The 20,293-nt window shown below is 38.7% G+C and overlaps 1 protein-coding gene across 1 annotated transcript in view; it reads right to left on the reverse strand.

The window, feature by feature from the left end:
• The window catches only part of Bbx (BBX high mobility group box domain containing), a 239,573-nt gene that overhangs the window by 33,501 nt on the left and 185,779 nt on the right, over positions 1-20,293 (reverse strand). The window contains exon 10 of the mRNA XM_051150036.1: positions 13,571-13,651. Within this exon, the coding sequence (XP_051005993.1) occupies positions 13,571-13,651 (81 nt within the window). The remainder of the gene's footprint in view (positions 1-13,570; positions 13,652-20,293) is intronic.

Consider the following 20,293-nt stretch of genomic DNA (forward strand, 5'->3'; position numbering starts at 1 on the left):
AAAAATTCTTTACCCCCAAATGTCACATATAAGACATTTAAAAGGAAAGCTGTTTCCCTTCATCTCCAGCTCCCTGCTACCTTGAAATTCTTAGACTGTGTTCTAGGAGGTAAAACTGCAGATTACTGTAAACTACTTCCTATACCTCAGTTTCCACTCATAAACACTTAACTGGAAGCTCTCCAATGCCAGACCCCAAGAACACATTAGAGATAAAACAAACAAACAAACAAACAAAACCCCAACAGGGCAAGCTTTCTCTTGAGAAATTTACCAAGAGGTCAATGATACTGATTTGGTCAAGGGCAGCACAGGACAACGTCGCTGTAACATATGTAATTTACTGTTCATTAACAGCATAGAAGAGAAAGAGCACTTGGGCTTGCCGAGTCAGCACAAAATCAGCACAGGAGCAGGAAACTCATTTGTTTTACAGAACCACCATCTTCCCAAATGGCAAGCTGTTAGGACCGTTCACAGATGTGAAACTCAGTTCTGAATGGACAGTACACTGGATTAAGTATCAGATGCCCTTTGTCTCATTTTTCCCTTTTAGTACTTTTAATGCATCACAATAAAACCTTTCTGGAAGAATTCTGTTCTGTTTAGGCTAGGACGGAATTAGAGGCACTAAGGAGGCCGATACTGCCACGTCTTAAAAAGTGGACAACATGATAAGGGCATCCAGTGCTTCGGACAATTCACGGGGAAGATGTGAAATAAGAAGAATATACAACAGAGCTGCCATTCTCTGGAACTCACGCACGTTAACTTTTAAAACTCAGCAAGTAACCATGCACACTGGGCCCTTCTCTCTACTGCACCGAACCAGAGCACACCTGAAGCACACGCTATCTTATGCTAATGCTAGAACACTGACATAATTGTGCTGCCCTGTGTGTTTTACTCTAATGAGAGAATTCGGAAATAATTTTCCTTTTCAACTATTCTAGCCCCAATTATTTATAAACTCTCCCATGTGGGCTCAATATACTAGTTCTAAAAGTAGGTCAGAACGACATTCTCAAGATAAATTTCACATTTCTTTAGCCATTGTCACTTTGGTTGCCTTTCATAGGTCATGTCGGGGACTTTTCTCATCTAGGCACCAGCTTTTGCCAACAGTTTGCATCTGCAGTACAGATTAAACTTAGCAAACCTAATAGTACTTTCCAAGCTCTATTCTCTGTTCAATATATTTCAAAATGATTCTCCCTATCACCCTTGATAGAATTCTAAGCTAGGAATGAAATGGAACACATATAGATATTCACTCCAGGGACATATTCTAGAAAATAGCATAATATTTCTTGTGTAGGTAATTACACCAAGCACTAGCTATGCTTTACTTCCCTGTTTCAGGCTCTTAGAAGCTACACTCACCCTTCCCAAATAGAGTGTGTTAATCCTAAATTATAAGAAAAACAATTATATTGCTGGAGGTAAAATTATAAAAGTAAAACAAATCCTTCTATTAAAAACCACAAATCACAAATCTGTTCACTAAAACCCAAATCTGACCCTGAGTTGGTTGTCATTGGGTTGCCCAATAGAACCTCTTTTCTAATATAAAGGTTCATGTTACATAGTCTTTTGAGCTAATTAAATTGATTTCGGCACGAAGACAGATAACATATTACTGTGTGACTGAGCAGGTTTGTTTGAAAACTTTAATACTCAGCAAAAGCTGATTACCCTATTTTTCATAGTCCTAAAGAAAGAATAGTTTACTAGATAAAACTGACTTCATAACCAAACATCAGAACTTATCCAAAGTTACACAGTGAATATATTTAACTCTTAGGAGCAAAAACAGGTTGAAAACTAGATAACAGTACATCCTTGACTACGGTACCGTGACACAAAAACACCCAATGAGTGCAAATACTTATGAATTGTATGACTGGGGAGAACAGGTATTTAAATATGGTAATACTCTTCTTAAATGATACTCTTAGCCTTCTTATACTGTATCAGATAAGATACACAACTCTTATTAGAGATACTAGGTAGTTCTTTCATTTTTCATAAATGTATCACATTTTGATTCCTAATGGGATTATGGTCAACTAAAGTCCCAGATTTCTTTATCTACATAATAATCTAGGAAGTTTGGTCTCTTCAATTCTACATTTTTGTAATGTATGTCATTACCTAGTACCTAGATGAATGACTTCTCATTTCTCTTATAAACCATACCTATCAAAGTTTGATCTGTCTTCCAGCTTTGTATCAGCCAGTGTTTTTTTATGACTCTGCCTAAACCTACGGTAACAACGTTGAGTAGGACAGTGACAAGAACACTGCTTTCTGGTGAACTTCCAGACTTTTTTCATCTGTTTTGTTTTGAACATTAAAAAACCCCAGCCATCTAAGAATATGTTATATCTCATCTCCTATTCTGCCCAGAAAGCATATGATTAGCTGTCAAAAGCCTTGTTGAACTCTGAGCACCGATGTTGTAAACCACCACCACCGCCGCCTCACTTTTAAAAAGAAACATAAATGACAATGACCACAGCAGACTGAGAATGAAGCTGGTTTATGTACTAGTCAGTTTAACTGGCCAGGCAGAAACCACTCACAGCATACCTAGCAGGATGACTTCCAGGCACGGAATAGGTGTGCTATAGCAGCTCCTTTAAAATTATAGCAACTACTTGTAGGTTTCTAGGATCCTCGAAACCTATAAGAACATAATGACAGGCGGATCCCAGGGGAGTCTGCTCAAACTACTGAACCAACCAAGAACAATACATACAGTAAATATTGAACCCCTACTCAGACCTAGCCAGTTGTGTGGAGAGCAGGGACTGACTCTGACATGAACTCTGGTGCCCCATATTTGACCACTTCCCCTTGGTGGGGAGGCCTGGTGGCACTCAGAGAAAGAATAGGAAGGCTACCAAGATGAGACTTGATAGGCTGTGACCATATGATGGAGGAGGAGGTCCCCCTCTGTCACAGACCTAGGGGAGGGGAGTAGGGTGAAAGAGGGAGGGAGGGAGGGAGGAAGGAGACAAGCAAGGGGATAACAATTGAGATGTAATCTGAATAAATTAATAAAAAAATTATAGCAACTAAACAGGAAACGGCAAGGAAGCTAAGTTAGAGGCAAAAGGGGTAAAAAACACTCCTGAGACCCAATGGCCAGGTTGCTAGTGCAGGATAGAAACATGAGGGGCCTGCTGGAGGCGGCTGGTTTCTGGAGGAATGGTGTCTGGCTTTACTGACTGCTCCTCCCTGTTTCCCTGGGCTGAGTTTTTCTCCTCTTCCCCTCCCTAGTCTTCTATCAGTGTCTCGATGCAGGTGGAGGCTGAACATAAAGGAACAGAGAGGAAGGCAGTCAGAGAACAGAGCAAACCCACTCTGGGACAGCACCTGGGACTATACCCTTTGTCAGGAAAATTATTAATTTCCAGTTTTTAACTCTCTTTTCTACAAGTTTCATTATTATTAAGGTAGTTTTAAATGTGCCTATGAAATAATAGTCTACATTTAAGAATCACGCTTTGAAAGTCAGAATGGTTTCCCCCCATTTGTTCTGAGCTGTTTTCCACAACCTGTCAAAGGTTACCAAAAGTGAGACAAATCTCATTTGTAAGGTCTTGCCATAGCCTACAGTGGGATTTTTCTGTATAGAAAATCCAAATTAATATCCCACTGTGCCACTCCAATTTTCATCCAAGTTACACACTAGCCTTGCTTCACGTACATGTTTTGGTTTGAACATCATTTTCTTCGCTCCTTCTCCACGATAGTATAAAACAATAATTATGTAGTTTCATGTTTTCCTGGATCTTTTTGATAGCGATGCTTCCTCTAATTTAGACTAACCTATTTCTTCTTCTTTTTAAAATTTATTTTTTAAAAAGTTTATTTGCTTTACATCCCAATTGTAGCCTCCTCCCTTGTTTCCTCCCAGTCCCACCCTCCCTCCCTCTTAACCCCTATTCCCCTACCCTAGTACCCTGAAGCTTTCTCCCCTACTAACTGGCACCAGCCTATCAAATCTCATCAGGACTGCCTGCATCCTTTGTGGCATGCTAAGGCAAACCCCCTGCCCCACAAGGAGGAAGTGATCAAAGTGCAGGCAACAGAGCCCCTGACAGGGACTGCCCCTCCCTGCTTGCCTTAAATAGGGGACCCATGGAGACTGATCTGCCTATCGGTTATGCCTGAGTGGAGGGGCCTAGGTCCTCTCCATGTACAGACCTTGTTTGGTGAATCAGTCTCTACCAGCGCCCCCTCCCCCCCAGGGACCAGATTTGTTGGCTCTGTTGGTCTTCCTGTGGAGCTCCTGTCCCCTTCCGGGTCCTTCTATCACCCCACTCATCCCTTTGCTCTGCCCAAAGTTTGGCTGTGAGACTCAGCTTCTGCTTTGATCCGCTACAGAGTGGAGTCTTTCAGAGGACCTGTATGGTAGGCTCCCATGCTGTTACTTCTGTTCAACTGCTTCCAGTGTCTGTTCTATTTACCCTTCTGAATGAGAATTAAGCATCCTCCCTAGGGTCATACTTGGTACTGATAATGAATATGTTAGAAGATGGAAAGACTTCCCATGCTCATGGATAGGTGGGATTAACAGTACAATGGCCATCTTACCAAAAGCAATCTATAGATTTAATGCAATTTCCATCAAAATACCAACACAGTTCTTTACAGACTTTGAAAGAGCAATTCTCAACTTCATATGGAAAAACAAAGAAACAAACAAAAACCCTAGAATAGATAGACAATCCTGTACAAGAAGAGATCTTCTAGAGGTATCTCTATCCCTGATCTCAACAGTATTAAAAACTGCATGGTACTGGCACAGAAACAGAATGGTGGATCAATGGACTAGAACATAAAACAAATTTCTTTAGTTGAAATAAATTAAAAATAGATATACAGACTCTAACATATCCTCATCCTACTATATTTCTCTTTTAAGTACTTATATTTCCTGTCCATTATATAAAACCCACTCAAGTCCATTATTTGTCGGTTTTTACTATTTATTTCCTTTGTAATCCCAGGTATTTCCATTTGACATAAACAGAACCTGGGGACAGGTGTGGATATAGTGACTTTATTAAGATGTGTGTACTCTTGGGGTCAAGCAAGTCCTATCCTGAGGGGGTAATTTCATAGTGCTGATTCTGGGGCCAGACTACAGGACTGCCCATGGGCTTTGCTACTGACTGGATATGTTGATGAAGGAGGGAACCCTGCTGTGTGAGATTATTCACAGGACTTCCTTAAAACATTCTGTGCCTCAGGTTCCTAAGCCTTACCACATAGATACTAATATTTCTTGCCTTCGAAACATACAGAGCTTAACATGGCACCTAGAACAGAGTGCAAATTATGTACTGTGGTAATATACCTCTGGAGTCATATGCCACACAGAACATATGCTAGGATAATGATGCTTCTAATTACTTCAAGTAATGGTAGTCATATCGGTATCACAAGCAATATGCCATAGTCATGATTTGCTAACTGCTTTGTTCTCATTTAAGTTTAGGGTTCAGTAATTCTCTGGGGGCAGAAACAAAAGCTACACATAAAATTGGGTTCAAGAATATCTTAATCTAGTTTCAGAAAATTCTAAAAAATATGTAACTATGATCAGTTGTGTAGTAGTTTTCTCTGAGTTTGAATTGAAGCACTGCATACTGCAAGGAAGCTCCTTAAGACAGAAGGTAAACAACTCAAAATAACTTCAGGAAGATTGTGAAACTGACTGGATTCACTCGGTTCCACCTTCACAGAGTAAACAATAAAGTCTGCTGAGAGTTAGTTACTATTGGACATGACAAGCTGCAAAGGTGAGAGAGATCAGCAGAGCTTCCTGGAAGGGTTTAGAGCAACTGAGGCACTTTGAAAGGACATTTTCCATCCTGATGAGCTGCCTGCAGGATGTGCACTATGCTTCAGGTGTCCCTGGGTTGGGTGGGCTTTGGTGATGCAGCTGTCTTTTGAGTCATTTCTGCTTCTATAAGTATCCTCTCACCCATATTCTTCTAAGAAACCCCAATAAAACTCATTGGTTCACTAAGTTGGACTTTGGTCGTGTTCATACTTTGGTTTGTTGTGGGCTCACTCTCTGGAGTGAGTAGATGTGTGTACTGAACCTCCCCAGGAAAACATTAATTTAACTTAAAAAAAAGATTTATTTTTATGTGTATGCCTGTGTGTACATCTCTGTACCATATGTGTACCTAGTGCCCAAAGAGACCAGAAAAAGAGTGAGTGAAGTTACAGATGGCTGTGGGTCATCAAATGGGCGCTGGGACCTGAACCCAGGTCCTCACAAGAGCAGCTTGGCTCTAAGCTGCTGAGCTTCCATTCCAGTGCCCAGCTTACTTTTGCACATTAGTATGACTACTTACATCTACTTTGGGTGTATCCACAATCAATGGAGTTTAGGAATGATCACACAAACTACATTATACACACATGTATGGACACGCATGCAGTCAGTTGCACACCAGGCATAAAGAGAGCATAAAGCAAAGTGAGCTCAAGAGGACAAAAACGCACTGTAGGAAATATAGAATTAATGACTATTATTAATTTAGTCAAGATGCCCTTTAATAGATAGCTGGTTGTGAATCAGACCTTGAAATAGTGCCTGACATGGTAAATGACAATTTATCCTTCTATTATTAATTTAAATTGAGCACTAACTTTCTTTCAAACTGAGAACAGAAAACCATCAGGGCACCTTCCAGTGATGGAATCCCCAGGGCAGCATTCAAAGAAGTTAAAAATGTTAATGTTTTAAGTCAAAGACAGACATAAATATTTGATAGTTATTGTCAGCTCTCTCAGGTCCTACTCTATTTTTCAGCAGCTATAACTCAATGGGCATAGGACGCATGCTGCTCACTTTGTACTCTCCTCCAAGAATATGCTCGTATCTTTGTAAAGGTTTAAAGAAGGTTTTCAACAGATAATTGTGTTAAAACTGAATGCCTTAGGTAGTCCTTAGGTAATTCATGAGTCTAAAGTGCATTCTGATTCAAACGAGGGAAAAGCTATTTTATGAGCCTCTAAAAACAATGCTAATTATAAGCATGCTACTGCTAGGCCTCAGCTGACAACCATAGTGTTCTTAGTTGTACCCCCCTGGGTATGAGTGAGAATTAATTGCAAATATTTCCTCAAAGGAAAGAAAGAGCTGAGCTACTGAGTCAGAGCCTCACAGACAATGTACTGGACCATTGTACAGGTCATCGTCTTCTTCAAGATGCTAAAGAAAAACTAAGTATCAACGTGTAAGGGGCTAAAATATGCAACAAAGAGATTGTATTTCATGTTTCTGGGTTCAGGAAAGCCTCTTTATTTCTTAAAGTCCAGGTAAGAGCACGTTTTAGGCTTGGGGTCTGTTGTGCTGGAGGACTGGTTTTAAGAGGCTAATAAACGTATGCTACATCAAATTTTTATCTCTGAATCAGAGACAGGATAAATGTACTTCTTTTAACAAACATTAGGATAGTGATCCAATTCTTGTTCTGCCTTAAAAGACAATGAAATGGGGAGTGACAACTAACAAATCCTTAGAGGGAACAACAGAGCAGCAGTGTCTTGGCTGGTGTAAGCCTCAGTAAACAGCTTCAAGGCAGGCTACAGCATTTTACTTAGACTTTGTCTTTTACTGTTGACTATCAGGGAGCCAGCTGAGTTAAAAAAAAAAAAAAAAAAGGCAATGTTCAAAAAAACCTGACACTGATCAGTTTTTATTTGAAATTTCTGCTTTTTAGTACGAAACAAATGTTTTGCAACCAAGGGATATTTACAATCATTTCATAGTGGCCTATTATCTCCCGAAACAGTGTAGCTATAACCCTAAGATGGCAGTTAGCAGCACTTTCTGAGATGTGCATTTCTTTGTAATTAATTAAAACCAGAATGTTTTTTTTTTTTAAACCATAAAAATACACACAGTTGACAGTTCTTGAGAACAACAATAGCATTGCTGCTGAGAAAATCAGACTCTCCACTGTACAGGATAAATGGTTCCAGTACAGTGGACTATCTAGCTCTGAGTACTGAGATCTCGGCATGTGAACCACGTTTACCTTTGGCTGCTGAAAACACTGGGCCAAGTGAACTGATAACTATTTTCTTCACTGACTAGTGCCTTGGACCTTGTGGATTCTGGATGGGTAGGAGTTGTTGTGGTGCCATATAATCATCTGATGTCTTCCTTGGAGTTGTTAATAGCATTTATTAAAAACATTTTTATGTTTCAGCTCCACCCAAAATACACTGGTGCAACTTGGAGTTGGAAGAAAAGTTTTAGGTGGTGTTTAAATGACCAGAGACTTAAATCAAAAGATAAGAAACACCAATATTAAATAAAAGGTTCCCTTTGTAAAACTTTTAAGTTTATAATTAGAAATTCGGCTGTGCAGCTTTATGTTCTAAGTGGTTGGGAGTGTAAGACACTTAGGTTACACCAGAAGACAAATACAGTCATACTTCAGTCAAGTACCTCTAATCACTGACAGTAATGAGATGTGTTAGGATTGGGGGGAGAACAGCTAAGCAAGGTTATGGAGTTTCCTACGTTTTTCAATATTGTTTATAAATCTTGTCATTTTAATGTATAATTTTATAAATGATTTGATTTTTTTTACTGATACTACAATAAATTTATCTTTACCTACATTTTACTTGATTTATACATTATTAATTTTTTTCTCTTTTTTTTTTTTTTTTTTTTTTTTGATTTTCGAGACAGGATTTCTCTGTGTGGCCCTGGCTATCCTAGACTCAGTTTGTAGACCAGGGTGGCCTCGAACTCACAGCAGTCCGCCTATCTCTGCCTCCCGACTGCTGGGATGAAAGGCGTGCGCCACCACGCCTGGCTGATTTAAACATTATTATAGCCATAAGAATATAAGGAAGATTAAGATGCTGAAGTGTCTTACACCCTTATTTAATATATATATAGTTAGTGACAACCTTTCCAATCCTCTTGAAACCTCTAGACCCACAGATTTTCTATTTTCTATCAGGTTTATCTGGGGGAATAAATACAACATCCTGTTTCTTCAGCTTCTAACAGACATGTAACAAGGTTGATAAACTGAGATAAAGAAGAATATAATAGACAGTGTGCCACTCTGCCTTCCTTTCTTCTCTTTTAATAGGATCTTCATGGAACTAAAGAGAAAGCCCCTTTAGGGCAGGACTTGCTAATATCTACAGAGGCATACTCACAGAGAGGGTGGCACAGAACTTGCCAGTTTCTCAAGGATGCAAGATTTTCTAAAAAGGAAACCTAAGCTCCATTTCTTTGACAGCATCCCTGAACATGTTACTTCAGCCAGCCATACATATATGGGTAGAAGTAAACTGTCTTCCATAAGACTTAAAAGGGTGCACTTACCTATGACAAGCTTCTCAGACAGTGTTTTATACTTGTCTTAAGACTGAAAAACCTATGTTAAGAGCACAGTTCAGGGAGACAGACTATCTAGACTCTTACCTAGACTCTGATACTTACAGTCTAAATGACCTTAAGCAAGCTACCACGCACTTTCCTAACATTCTTTTGGTTTCCTAATAGAAAAGTAGAAATGACAACAGTACCTGCCTCAGAGCATAGTTGTGAGAATTAAATCAATGCATGCGAAGTACTCAAGACTGTGCTTATCACACAGTAGATTATAAATGGCACTCCTCCTTATTTATTACCCCAAGTTAAACAAAATTCACTAGTAGAAAGGAATCTACCATTTTAGCAAACATTTAAAGTATTTCATAAAAATTGCCAGAACACCAGTGATTTTTAGAGATAGGCTCAGCCTCTGTCACTCTCTGAGGTTTCTTACAGGAAAGCAAAGCATTCCTACACCTCTGATCTCAGGTGGCTTATAGGTTTTTAGTTCTCATTGTACTAAAGATGTGTACCCAGGACTGTAACTAACTTCAGCAGCCCCACTATTACTCACACACCCTTGTCTATTACACTTAGTGATTAACTGTTCTGCTTGTTAACCAGACAGTGTGGGTGCTACAGATATTTAACCATAAAATTTTTAAGAAAGTGCACATAAAGCTATCTCTGATTCTCTGCAGAGCATCCTTGGAACTGTCATCCCAGGGAGGATGCTGAGGTGCTCTGTAGATGATTACCCTAATTAATCTCAAAATGACTGGAAACAATGCATTTCAGCACTTGCCAGCATAAGGAACTGATTAACTGAACAGTATGAGCCTCGTGGAGGCTGGAACAAAGAGCACTGTCATATTCTCAATTTTCTGATCTCAGCAGAAAGCCCCCTTCCTGGCTGGATAGAGTGTTTTCAAATATATGGAACAAGGCCTAGGATTTCCAGGTCACTTTCAGACATACCAGCAGCACTTATGTAAAAACCAGGTGTGGCAGCACCTATAGTCCAACAAGGTCACGCCTCTAGTAGTGCCACTTCTTATGGACCAAGCATTCAAACACGAGTCAATGGAGGCCATTCCCACTGAAACCACCACACATCTCTACCCAGGCCCAAGACCGTATTTCTTCTAAGCAATAAGTCTAACTTTGGGAGATTTGCTCATCTATTTCTCTTTCCATTCTGGCCCAAGGAATGCCTCTATAGAAGAGGCAGGGCTTAGCTTTGAGCCTTGTTTCTCAGGACAGAGGGAGAAGCACCTGTTGTGGTTTGCATGCTTAGGTGGTGGGATCTGGCTGGAGGTAGTGCTGTTGGAGGTTCTAACTGTGAGTCTGTGAGGGTTCTAAGCCAACCTTACATTTCACCCAGTAACAAGACAGGCTGTATGTGTCTCCCATGCCTAGCCACCATACCTGGTCTGCTTGTCCATGACAAAATAAACCCTCCTTCCCTAAGTTGACTCTCAAGTATTCTGTTGTGGTGTCAAATAGGTAACTAATATATGCTGATACACTTATCCTTTCTGTATTCGCTGGTTGCTGCTATGTCTCACAGACGTTCTTAAGAGATGACCCAGGCACGGTGATATTCACAATACTGAACAGGTGGGGGTGTCAGTGATCAGAAGGGATCAGGGCTGGAACTGGATCCTCTAGGATAAGGAAGGGAGTTGACCCAAGTCACATTGATAAGTATTTTGACCAAGACAGCTGTATGGGTACAATCGAGGTAGGTGACTGTCACTCCAGCCTCTCACAGTATTTGAGAGCCTCTTGAGCAAAGGCAGTTCCATCGTATTTTCTCTGACATGACTGCCGCAGGTCGGCTGTCTGCTAGTCCTTCCTCGTTAGTGTCCAGTGGCCTCCTGCTTGATCAAACTAATCTACTTTCTATTTATTTACTTTACCTTTGGGAAATATGCGTAAGTGTTCCAATGTCGAAACTAAGAATAGAGAAAGCCTCTCCAAGTCTTCCTGTTGCCAGCTCCCTTGTTCTGCTTGTGCGTGGTCAGGTAAGTAAAGGATGTTGCAATACATTTACAGCTAGAACATTTCTTGTTCCTCACCGAGCCATGAGAATATGCTGCGTGCATGTCTGTTCTTACTCTCTCACAGTAGAGCTGACTTCTCTTTTCCTGACAGACTGCAGGACAGAATGGAGAATACTTCTATCTTCAGGGAGAAAAAAGACAAGGTATCCCACATATCACCTGCTAGGATGGTTTGAGGGTTGAGGCAGTGATGGAAGGCCTGTTAGGGTATTGAAGGTAGCTGAAGGAAAAGGATAGAGACTAAATTGGAACTAATTCTTGATGGTTGTCCCTTTGGAATATGTAAGTTTAAGTCTGTCTCTATAGCTACTTTTTAGAGGGACCAGAAACAAGTATACATAATTTGTTGAAGGAAAAAAAAAAAAGACTATGAGTTACAAACGGGATGCAAAATTAAAGACAGCATTAATTTTCTGGTGATCACTAGCCATGCTGGTTCATCCACTCCCCATTTGACACTTGCTTAGCCACTGGAATGTTCTTAAAAAACACACTATTCATGTTATGGCATCAGATTCACATGGCACAAATAATAATAAAGATATTGGCAAACGATTTTTCAGCAACCCAGCTTCATCAGAACCACACATTTTTACTCGAATGTTGCAAAGTTGATTTTCTGTAACTAAAACAGCCTTATTTCAGCAATTTTACCCCTTTAAATTATGATACTAGCATTCAAGCATCTGTTAAACCATAGCATCTGTTTCATATTTGGGATGCATCCCTACAAATTAGAAGAATGCTTTTTTTAATGAGCTCTGATTTAATAAGAAATCCTTTTTATGACTGAAAGAAAATGACAAAGCCGATTCGCCTCTTTAGCACCCTGTACAGCAAAGCATCCGGAAAGGTTCATGTGTTACCATCAAAAACAGCTTAATAAAGATAAATGTTACATAGAAAGTTAGTTTGTTTTATATTTTGGTGTTGTTTAATACATCATAGTTTTATATATGTGTGTACCCACAGAGAAATTAAATAACCAGAAAAGGCAGATGGCTCATACATCCATATTATTCAAGAGAAATGTTCATTTCAAATAAGCTGTTTTGACAATCTAGAGTCTAGAAAATCCATGACCTCACAATCTGTCTGCTAACTGAGGTCTGTCTGCAGGGTTAACTGCAGAGGTGCTTTTGTTATTGGCTACTTCTGATCGAGACCCTGACTAAGCCTGAAGTGCCTTCTAGAACCAGTCCCCACTGCCTGCTGAGCTTTCTGGTCTTCACAGTCCCTCACTTTGTGTCTGAATTTGTTTTGCCCAAGAACCATGTTAAGCCTGGCATCTGATACAATAGATTAGTTTTGTCCTAGTGTTTGTATCTGCTACTGTTTCTGGGCCTTGTATTCCTGATTTGTACTTGGCTTTATAATCCCAATTTAAAGATAGCAATTTACAAGATTTCAAACTCAGACTTTTATGATAAAATGATGGGTAATAACATTAAGCTCAGTAAGCTAACAAGAATTAATAAAGGAACCATGCCACTCACAAAAGAACTCAGAGGGAACACACTGGAAGGAGAGAGAAGGAAAAGAAAAAGTTTAGTTATCAGGGTTTCTCATCCTCTACTTCATATTGAGAGGATACTGGTGTTGGTGAAATCCTCCCACGTACCCCCTTTAGACAGAATGGTCGCAGCATGGTAGAAATGCTGCAACTTCCGCATGCCTTCTCCTTTGCTAGTGGAGTAATGGTAGCATGTCACATCAAATGTGCCAGCGATACTCTAAAATCAGATATTAGAATGTGTCACCTGAATGTTTCATACACACACACACACACACACACACACACACACTCACACATACAAATCATGCCGACTAAAGACGGTGCACTTTAGAGATTTAGAGGTGGCTTAAGAAAATCAAAGAAGAAAAAAAATAAGTTATTTTTGGTGTTCAGGCTGGGCTTATTTTGTGACATTCCTGGGTAATCTTTATCTGTGCTTAATGACGCTCAGTAGCAGCATCTTCACTGTAAGAGAAAGGCAGCCCTCTCACTGTTGAAAACTAGAAATGGCAGGCCCGTGGTCACGGGTGAGACAGAACAGCTTAAGAAATATTATTGTCATTATTTTGTGATTTCCACATCTGCAGATCTTAACTTCTCATGACTTGCCTCTGCCAGTTGGAAGAGTGCAGAATTTCCACAGCGTTTCACAGGCTCAGCATCACCCAACTGAGACGTGCTCGAAGAGATCTACACAGAAAACAAGCCACACAAACAGTATTAGTTTTGATGCCAGATCCTTTGGTTTCCTACCCACATATTTAGAAAATTTCTCAAGTTTATAGGTCTAACATTGCTTCCAACTACCAAACTGCTTTAACTAGATCAAATATGGAACGATCATTTTGAGACGCATTTGTACTGCTCAAAAATAGGTGCAGCTTTGGTAGCTATATAATGACAAGCATATTATCTTTCATATTCCCAACTCTAAATTTAACTTTAGCATGATATGCACGTTGCTTTCTACTTAAGAACTAACTCATCAGTTTGCTAAACAGAGATATATGGAATTATTTTGCCTTTACTGATCAATTAGTTTTTAAGGAAATGTTTGGGATTTCTGTGGAAAGAACTCATTATTAATGTGGGAGGCAATATGACAGGAGTTTGAGGAGGCTAAGAATTTTATGTAAAATACTGACTGCCCCTCAGAGACCATGCGTGAACTACGACTAATAGACCTCAAACTTATGGGGTACAGTTAAGAACCTGCCTTCATTATGCTGGGTACATTAGCACTCATGACATTATACTGACTGTATACATGTTGGCACATTTTGCTAAGCAGTGTCTGAATAATATTATGAATGAGCAACACTACTCTTTCATATGAAAACTTCGTTTTCAATTGTTAGCCTCAGTAGGAGTTGAGAAGAAGATACACACAGAAGGACATGAACATGACTTCCCCTGGGGAAGTCATCATCAGAGCAGGTAGCTAAGCATCTAAGGTCTAAGCATTCTCCATTTCTGCGGTTTCTATGATTCTGCGTTCTTCCTCAGTGTGCACAAAGCTTCATCAGTTTTACTTAGAAGGCAATAACTTGCAGTGACATAGGTGATCTAATGACTACAGGTGAGTCTAAGGAGTGCCAGCCCTGGGACAGATGGCATGCATGGGTACTCACAGGTTTACTTTTAATAGATTGTATGGCCATTCTAATCACATACTGAAGGTAACTTAGGAGCTCAATCTTTCTGAAGTCTGGAATATATCCAGCTATCAAAATTTTCATGATGCACACCACTTCTTAACTATTTCAGGACAGGTTGAGTTTAATCGTTCACCTATCACTAGACTAAGAGAAAGCAAACATTATTATCATCGACTCTTAGGAACTTAAAGAATGAAGTGCTGAACATAAATGTCAGGCTCTGGAACCAAGGTTATATAATGTAGGAGCCATGCCTTCATTACTTTCTGCTATGTAGACTTAAGCAAATAACCAGGACACTGAGCCTCATTTATTTAAAATACAAGAAAGCCTACCCAGCATTGCACTGTGGAGATTAGAGTTCATGTTAGGGACTTAGCAGGGTTCTGACGCCATATTCCTCTCAATAGATGGTACAAAAATCAATAGTTACAATCTATTGTAATCAGTAACAAATGTAAACACTTTTAGTACCATTCCAAAATTGGTGACACAATGAAATCGAGCAGTTTAGAGAGGAAATGTCAGGATACAATGTATTAACTTTCATAATTTGTAGACTGTCAACTTCATTGCATAAGCAAGCATTACTGTAAGAATGCATGCTGGGAAGCACTGCGGCACACAGGTCCATCGCTGTACTTCTTCCTTCAGCTCCCTCTGCTGTTCTTTTTGTTCCACAATCGCTGTTACTTGACTGCACTTCATCTCCGTTGTATCTGGTGCCTCATGCAGCACAGTTTACACTAAGAGTTCTCTGCCCTCTGAGAATGCACTGTTGAGGTGGTTTCTTACACAATGGAACAGCTTGCCCCCCCTTTTTTTAATCTCTGAGGTGTTTACCTATTCACGGCTACAAGACACTATTTAAAATATTCAAGGCTGTTTAAAAGCCTGATTTCTAAAAGTGTATGTGTGTGAGAGGTTCAAATTCTCCTGATAAAATTTTTATGGGATGATTTCTCTAAACATGTCTTTTACAATATTTTTTGAAGTGTAGATATTTTATCAGAGGTTGGTTGAAGACTGGACATATAATTTAGATGGCTCAGTCTTTCTCTAGATTTCTCTGCAGCATTTGACATTGCTGATCTCTCTGTTGGGAAACTCCTCCCAGGCTTCGATTCCTGGAGATTTACCTCCAAGACCATTTTTTGCTAATCTTTTCTGTGGCATCTTTCTTCTACAGTGATCCTATAAATACAAGCTTTCTTCAGAGTTTTCTTTTAGGGCCTACTCGCTTTTTATATCACACATTTTCTTTTAGTAATTTCATCTGTGATGATGGCTTCAATTTCAAGACTAAGTCACATAAATGTTAATCTGTCATTTTGTTACTGTTCATTCCTGCAAAAAAACTTTCCAATGTAAGGGACATGCTTCCTTTTAAGTAAGAACAATATTTTTAATGTCTGTTTCCCAATGACTGGCCTAAATTGGTTCCCACTCATCAGTGTGTGATTACTACACTGGTAGATAGAGACTATAGTATTGTACAGTATGCTCATAGCCATGAATTTTGTTTTCTTGTTATATATGGTACTTGCCAAAATGTTAATTCTACTGTTTTTCTATTATGTAATATTTAGATAAGACTGTATCCATTCATAAAGGTTAGTAAGAGGGTAGATGAAATAGTATCTGAGACAGAAAAAAATGCTAAGAAAAGTTATCACTTTCATGTCTCCTTGAGGTGCATGAGTGTACATGGGAAATAGGTAGTAAAGATCAGAGTCCAATTAGGTGATGATGAAATCTTTTGTAATTATAAGGCATTATAGACAGTAGTATGGAAGAAAATGACTAGTAACTACTGCACAAATAAATAAATCAAAGGGAAAATGGACATTTGAGGCTAGCTGGCATTGCTTACTTTGAAAGAAATGTTAATGCTTCCAATAAAACACATACTATGTTCTGTGACTAGTTTTGGTGAAGTATACAGTATTTTTATGGAATGCAATATTCTGTAACATATTAAGTATTCCATCATGAAAGTGAATGCCTTAAATTTGTACCAATTGCTTCTATCCTATTGCAACAAAACCTTAAATTTAGTATATTATGGTTCTACTTATACTGGCAAAGTAAATATCTTCTAAGGCAAGGTTTAATGTCCAAATCTATTTGTCTAAATCATATAAATTAGGCATGTCTTTCTAGTAAGTATGTTATTTTTCAATGAAGGATATACACTAGGTTTAAGAGCTAGCCACACATCAGAGAGGGAATGTGTTATTTGGCCGAGTATTTTAGACCTATTAAATAATAGAAAACAAAGCTCCCTTCTAGCATTATATGCTGCCATCGATCTTCAGGAACTAGACCTATAGCAAGTGGTGTGCCTCTCTACCTGTGAACAACAATGCAGATAGAAAACTCATTTTGACCAACTGAATATATGAGAGCTTAGGATCAGAGAGTGATGGTGCATAGGATGGGTGAAGATGAATCTAGATGAAATATGAGCATCAAAACGAAAGGAGGGTGACTGACATAAGGGCAGGCGATCTCTGTACTCTCTTTCTTTCTAGACCTTATAAAGCAGGAACATTATTCTATCTTCTTTAATATAAACATCCATAAGGAACCTATAGAAAAACTACTTTACTGAGCTATGGTTTCATGTAGGTTAATTTCAATAGGCTTTTAAGATGATCAAAGTTGGTTAAAAAGAAAAGTAAATAGAAACTCCTCCTTAGCTTTCACGGCAGGAGCCTAGAACTAGCTATGAAAGAAAAAAGAAAAACCATCTTCAACTTAAGAAAATGGCCAGAGCCTTTAATAAGTGCATTTCCTTTGATAATTACTTAGAATAAGTAACTCATTTCTAAGAGAACACATGGCCCAATGTCTCCAAAGAAGTTAGCAAGAATGCGTTCTAGGAATACTTCACATGTCTATCTTATAAATATTTCAAAACTAAGCACTTTTACAGAGTGAAATGTTTCCTAAATATGTAAACACTGACTCCCTTAAGTAAGTAATAATAGGACCAAGAACCCCTCAGAAAACAGATGGGGTGTAAAATAGTAATTTTCAATCAAACATTTATTTCCTTCCTCTGTTTCTACCCTCTATGAAAAAAACGACATTAGCACTAACAATAATACGTGAGTTAGCAGCAACTGGAGAACAGCAGCCTTAAGGTGTGGCTCCCTAAAAGAACCTGCTGCAGATGTAAACTCTCAGGCTTAATCTCGGCTGGGTAGAATCAGAAGTCCTGGAAGGAGAGCACAGGACTCTGAACAGACCCTTATGGGAGACACTGACATATTATAAAGTGTGCAAACCTTTATACTACAAACTAATTAAGACGGTACTTTCTGAAAGGTGATGTTGTTTTGTGAAATAATCATAAAAATCAGGGGAGTATATCATCATAGTGATAACAGGTTACTTTACTTCTACTACCATATATGTGCTCATCGTAGACTTTGGCAGACAATTTTTCTTGTTTATTTAGTTAACTTGTCAGCCTTATGTAAGCTGGCCCACAATTAGGATGACAATATGGTCATACGGTAAAATACTTTCTTGAAACTTAATGCTCTTATCCATCCCAAGGAAAAGATCGAGACAAGTTATGAATCTCTAAAGAAGCACAGAGTTCTCTTATGTAAAGCAGATGTAACAAATAAGTGCCACCCTTGGTTTGATTTACTCAGACATTAAAAAGGCTTGCATCACCATCCCATGCAAAATAGAAGAACAACAGTTCCCATAGGCTTGTAGAGAGGAGAAGACCACATCAGATTTTTGGGCATAGCACAAGTTGTATTTGCTTACATTATCCAGTCTGGGTTAGACATCATGCATGACTTACCCTACAATCCCTTGAAACAGCTTCCATTGAATTTTCAAATTAACAATCTTAAGTTTCCCCAGATCCCACAGATGCTTTGTGTCAACCAAAAAACTTTGGGGATGACTGCTACTAAGCACTACTGTGACATCTGTGGATGTTTCCCTGAAAACTGTCTAGGAAGATTTTGTCCCTATGCGGAAAAAACAGTACAACTGAGAGGCAAGGACCAAATTTTGTCACTTGATGGGGAGTGCACTTAACACAAATTATTTCCCTTAGGAGTTTCACTGATCTCATTCCGCAGAATCACAGGACAGAGGACCTTACACCATCAATTTGGCCCTTCAACCCTTTTCCAGTTCTTCAGGGGCCGCTATCATCTGATGATAGTATCTTTTAAGTACCACTTAATCATTCTGTTAGGTACACACATTGGCCAAGATATTCCACATTGACATTTTATAGTAAATTGATGAATTTTGGTAATTAATATATAAATATCAGGTATATCAAATATGAGATACCACACCTTTTTAATTTATGGTACAGGGTGAAGACTTTACAACAAATAAATTCTATCTTGTACAAAATTGCTTCAAAAAAAAAACTGGATTAGAATGGCTTAGATGTCAACATTAAAAATAAATTCAATTAACACACCAGCATTCTTTTTTAACTCTTGAAAAATATTTAGCAACAATAAATTGGTATCAGTAACTGGAAAAGAATGAGGAAATGATATTAAAGAAAACTATTTCCAGCAAACAATGAAAAGAGCAGTCTGCTTATCAGAATGGAAAATTATAATGAAATATTAATGTGTTCAGACGCGTCAAGCAAATTGTTCTTCATGAAATAACATTTTGCATTTGTTACTAGTTTTATACAATAGTCCTCGCCAACTAAAGCAACTATCATAGCTGAGTAGCCTGCCATGAGCAGGCCAGGTGGTGCTACGAGTCTCAGAAGGGCCCCAGGACGAAGAGTGAAAAAGCTGCCTTTTTTTTTTTTTTTTAAATATAAGCGTCAAAAGTAATTTTTTCTCATTTTCAAAGTAAAATGCTAGGTTTTCCCTTGCCAAAAGGATATCATTTTACATTTCTTTTATGCAGCACTCCTTACTCAAATGAATCAAAGTAATTCGAAGCATCAATATTAAACAGAGCCATCTTGTCTGTCATTTTCGTTCAATTCTATAAAACATTACTTAGATTCTGATATGCAGTTTTCTTGGGATTAATGAAAAGGAAAAAGTACAAGGACCTAAAGCAGGGAGGATTTTCCCCCCTATACTTGTGAGCTATGTCCATCTTACTGTTTGTCATGTAGCTCTCTAGGGATGAGCACAGTTGCGGCAAACGAAGGACATCAACCTAGAAATACTGTTTGGTGCATGCTATCTGAATGACAAGCCAACGAAATTGGAGATCCTGAAAAACTGACCTGAGTAGAGCCAAGGATTAGACTTTAATAAATACTGGCTTGCAGCTACAGCAAGTGGAAAGTTGCATAGTGACAATTTAACAAGTCATATTCACCACTATATTTGCTTTGAGAAGGTTGTGGATCAATTACAGTATCTTATTTTACTACTGGAAACACTTAACTAGAATTCTGTGATATTCATGTTGAAAGAAGAGGTTTTGCTTGTTTGTTTTGTTTTTAAGATTAAAGTAAATTAAGAATATAAAATGATATAAACGAATCACTGATGAGTGCCTGCTGTGAGTGAGCTCTAGCGAATGCTTATAAAATGGTCATGAAACCTGGAGCTGAGTTGACTATGATTATGCCAATAGCAACAAAAGCCCATGAATCCTCTGTTATTATGGAAAGAACATGCCAAAAAGCTCAACATGTTATGAA

The sequence above is a fragment of the Acomys russatus genome, chromosome 8 (genome assembly GCF_903995435.1).
Source record: "Acomys russatus chromosome 8, mAcoRus1.1, whole genome shotgun sequence".
Taxonomy (NCBI): Eukaryota; Metazoa; Chordata; class Mammalia; order Rodentia; family Muridae; genus Acomys; species Acomys russatus.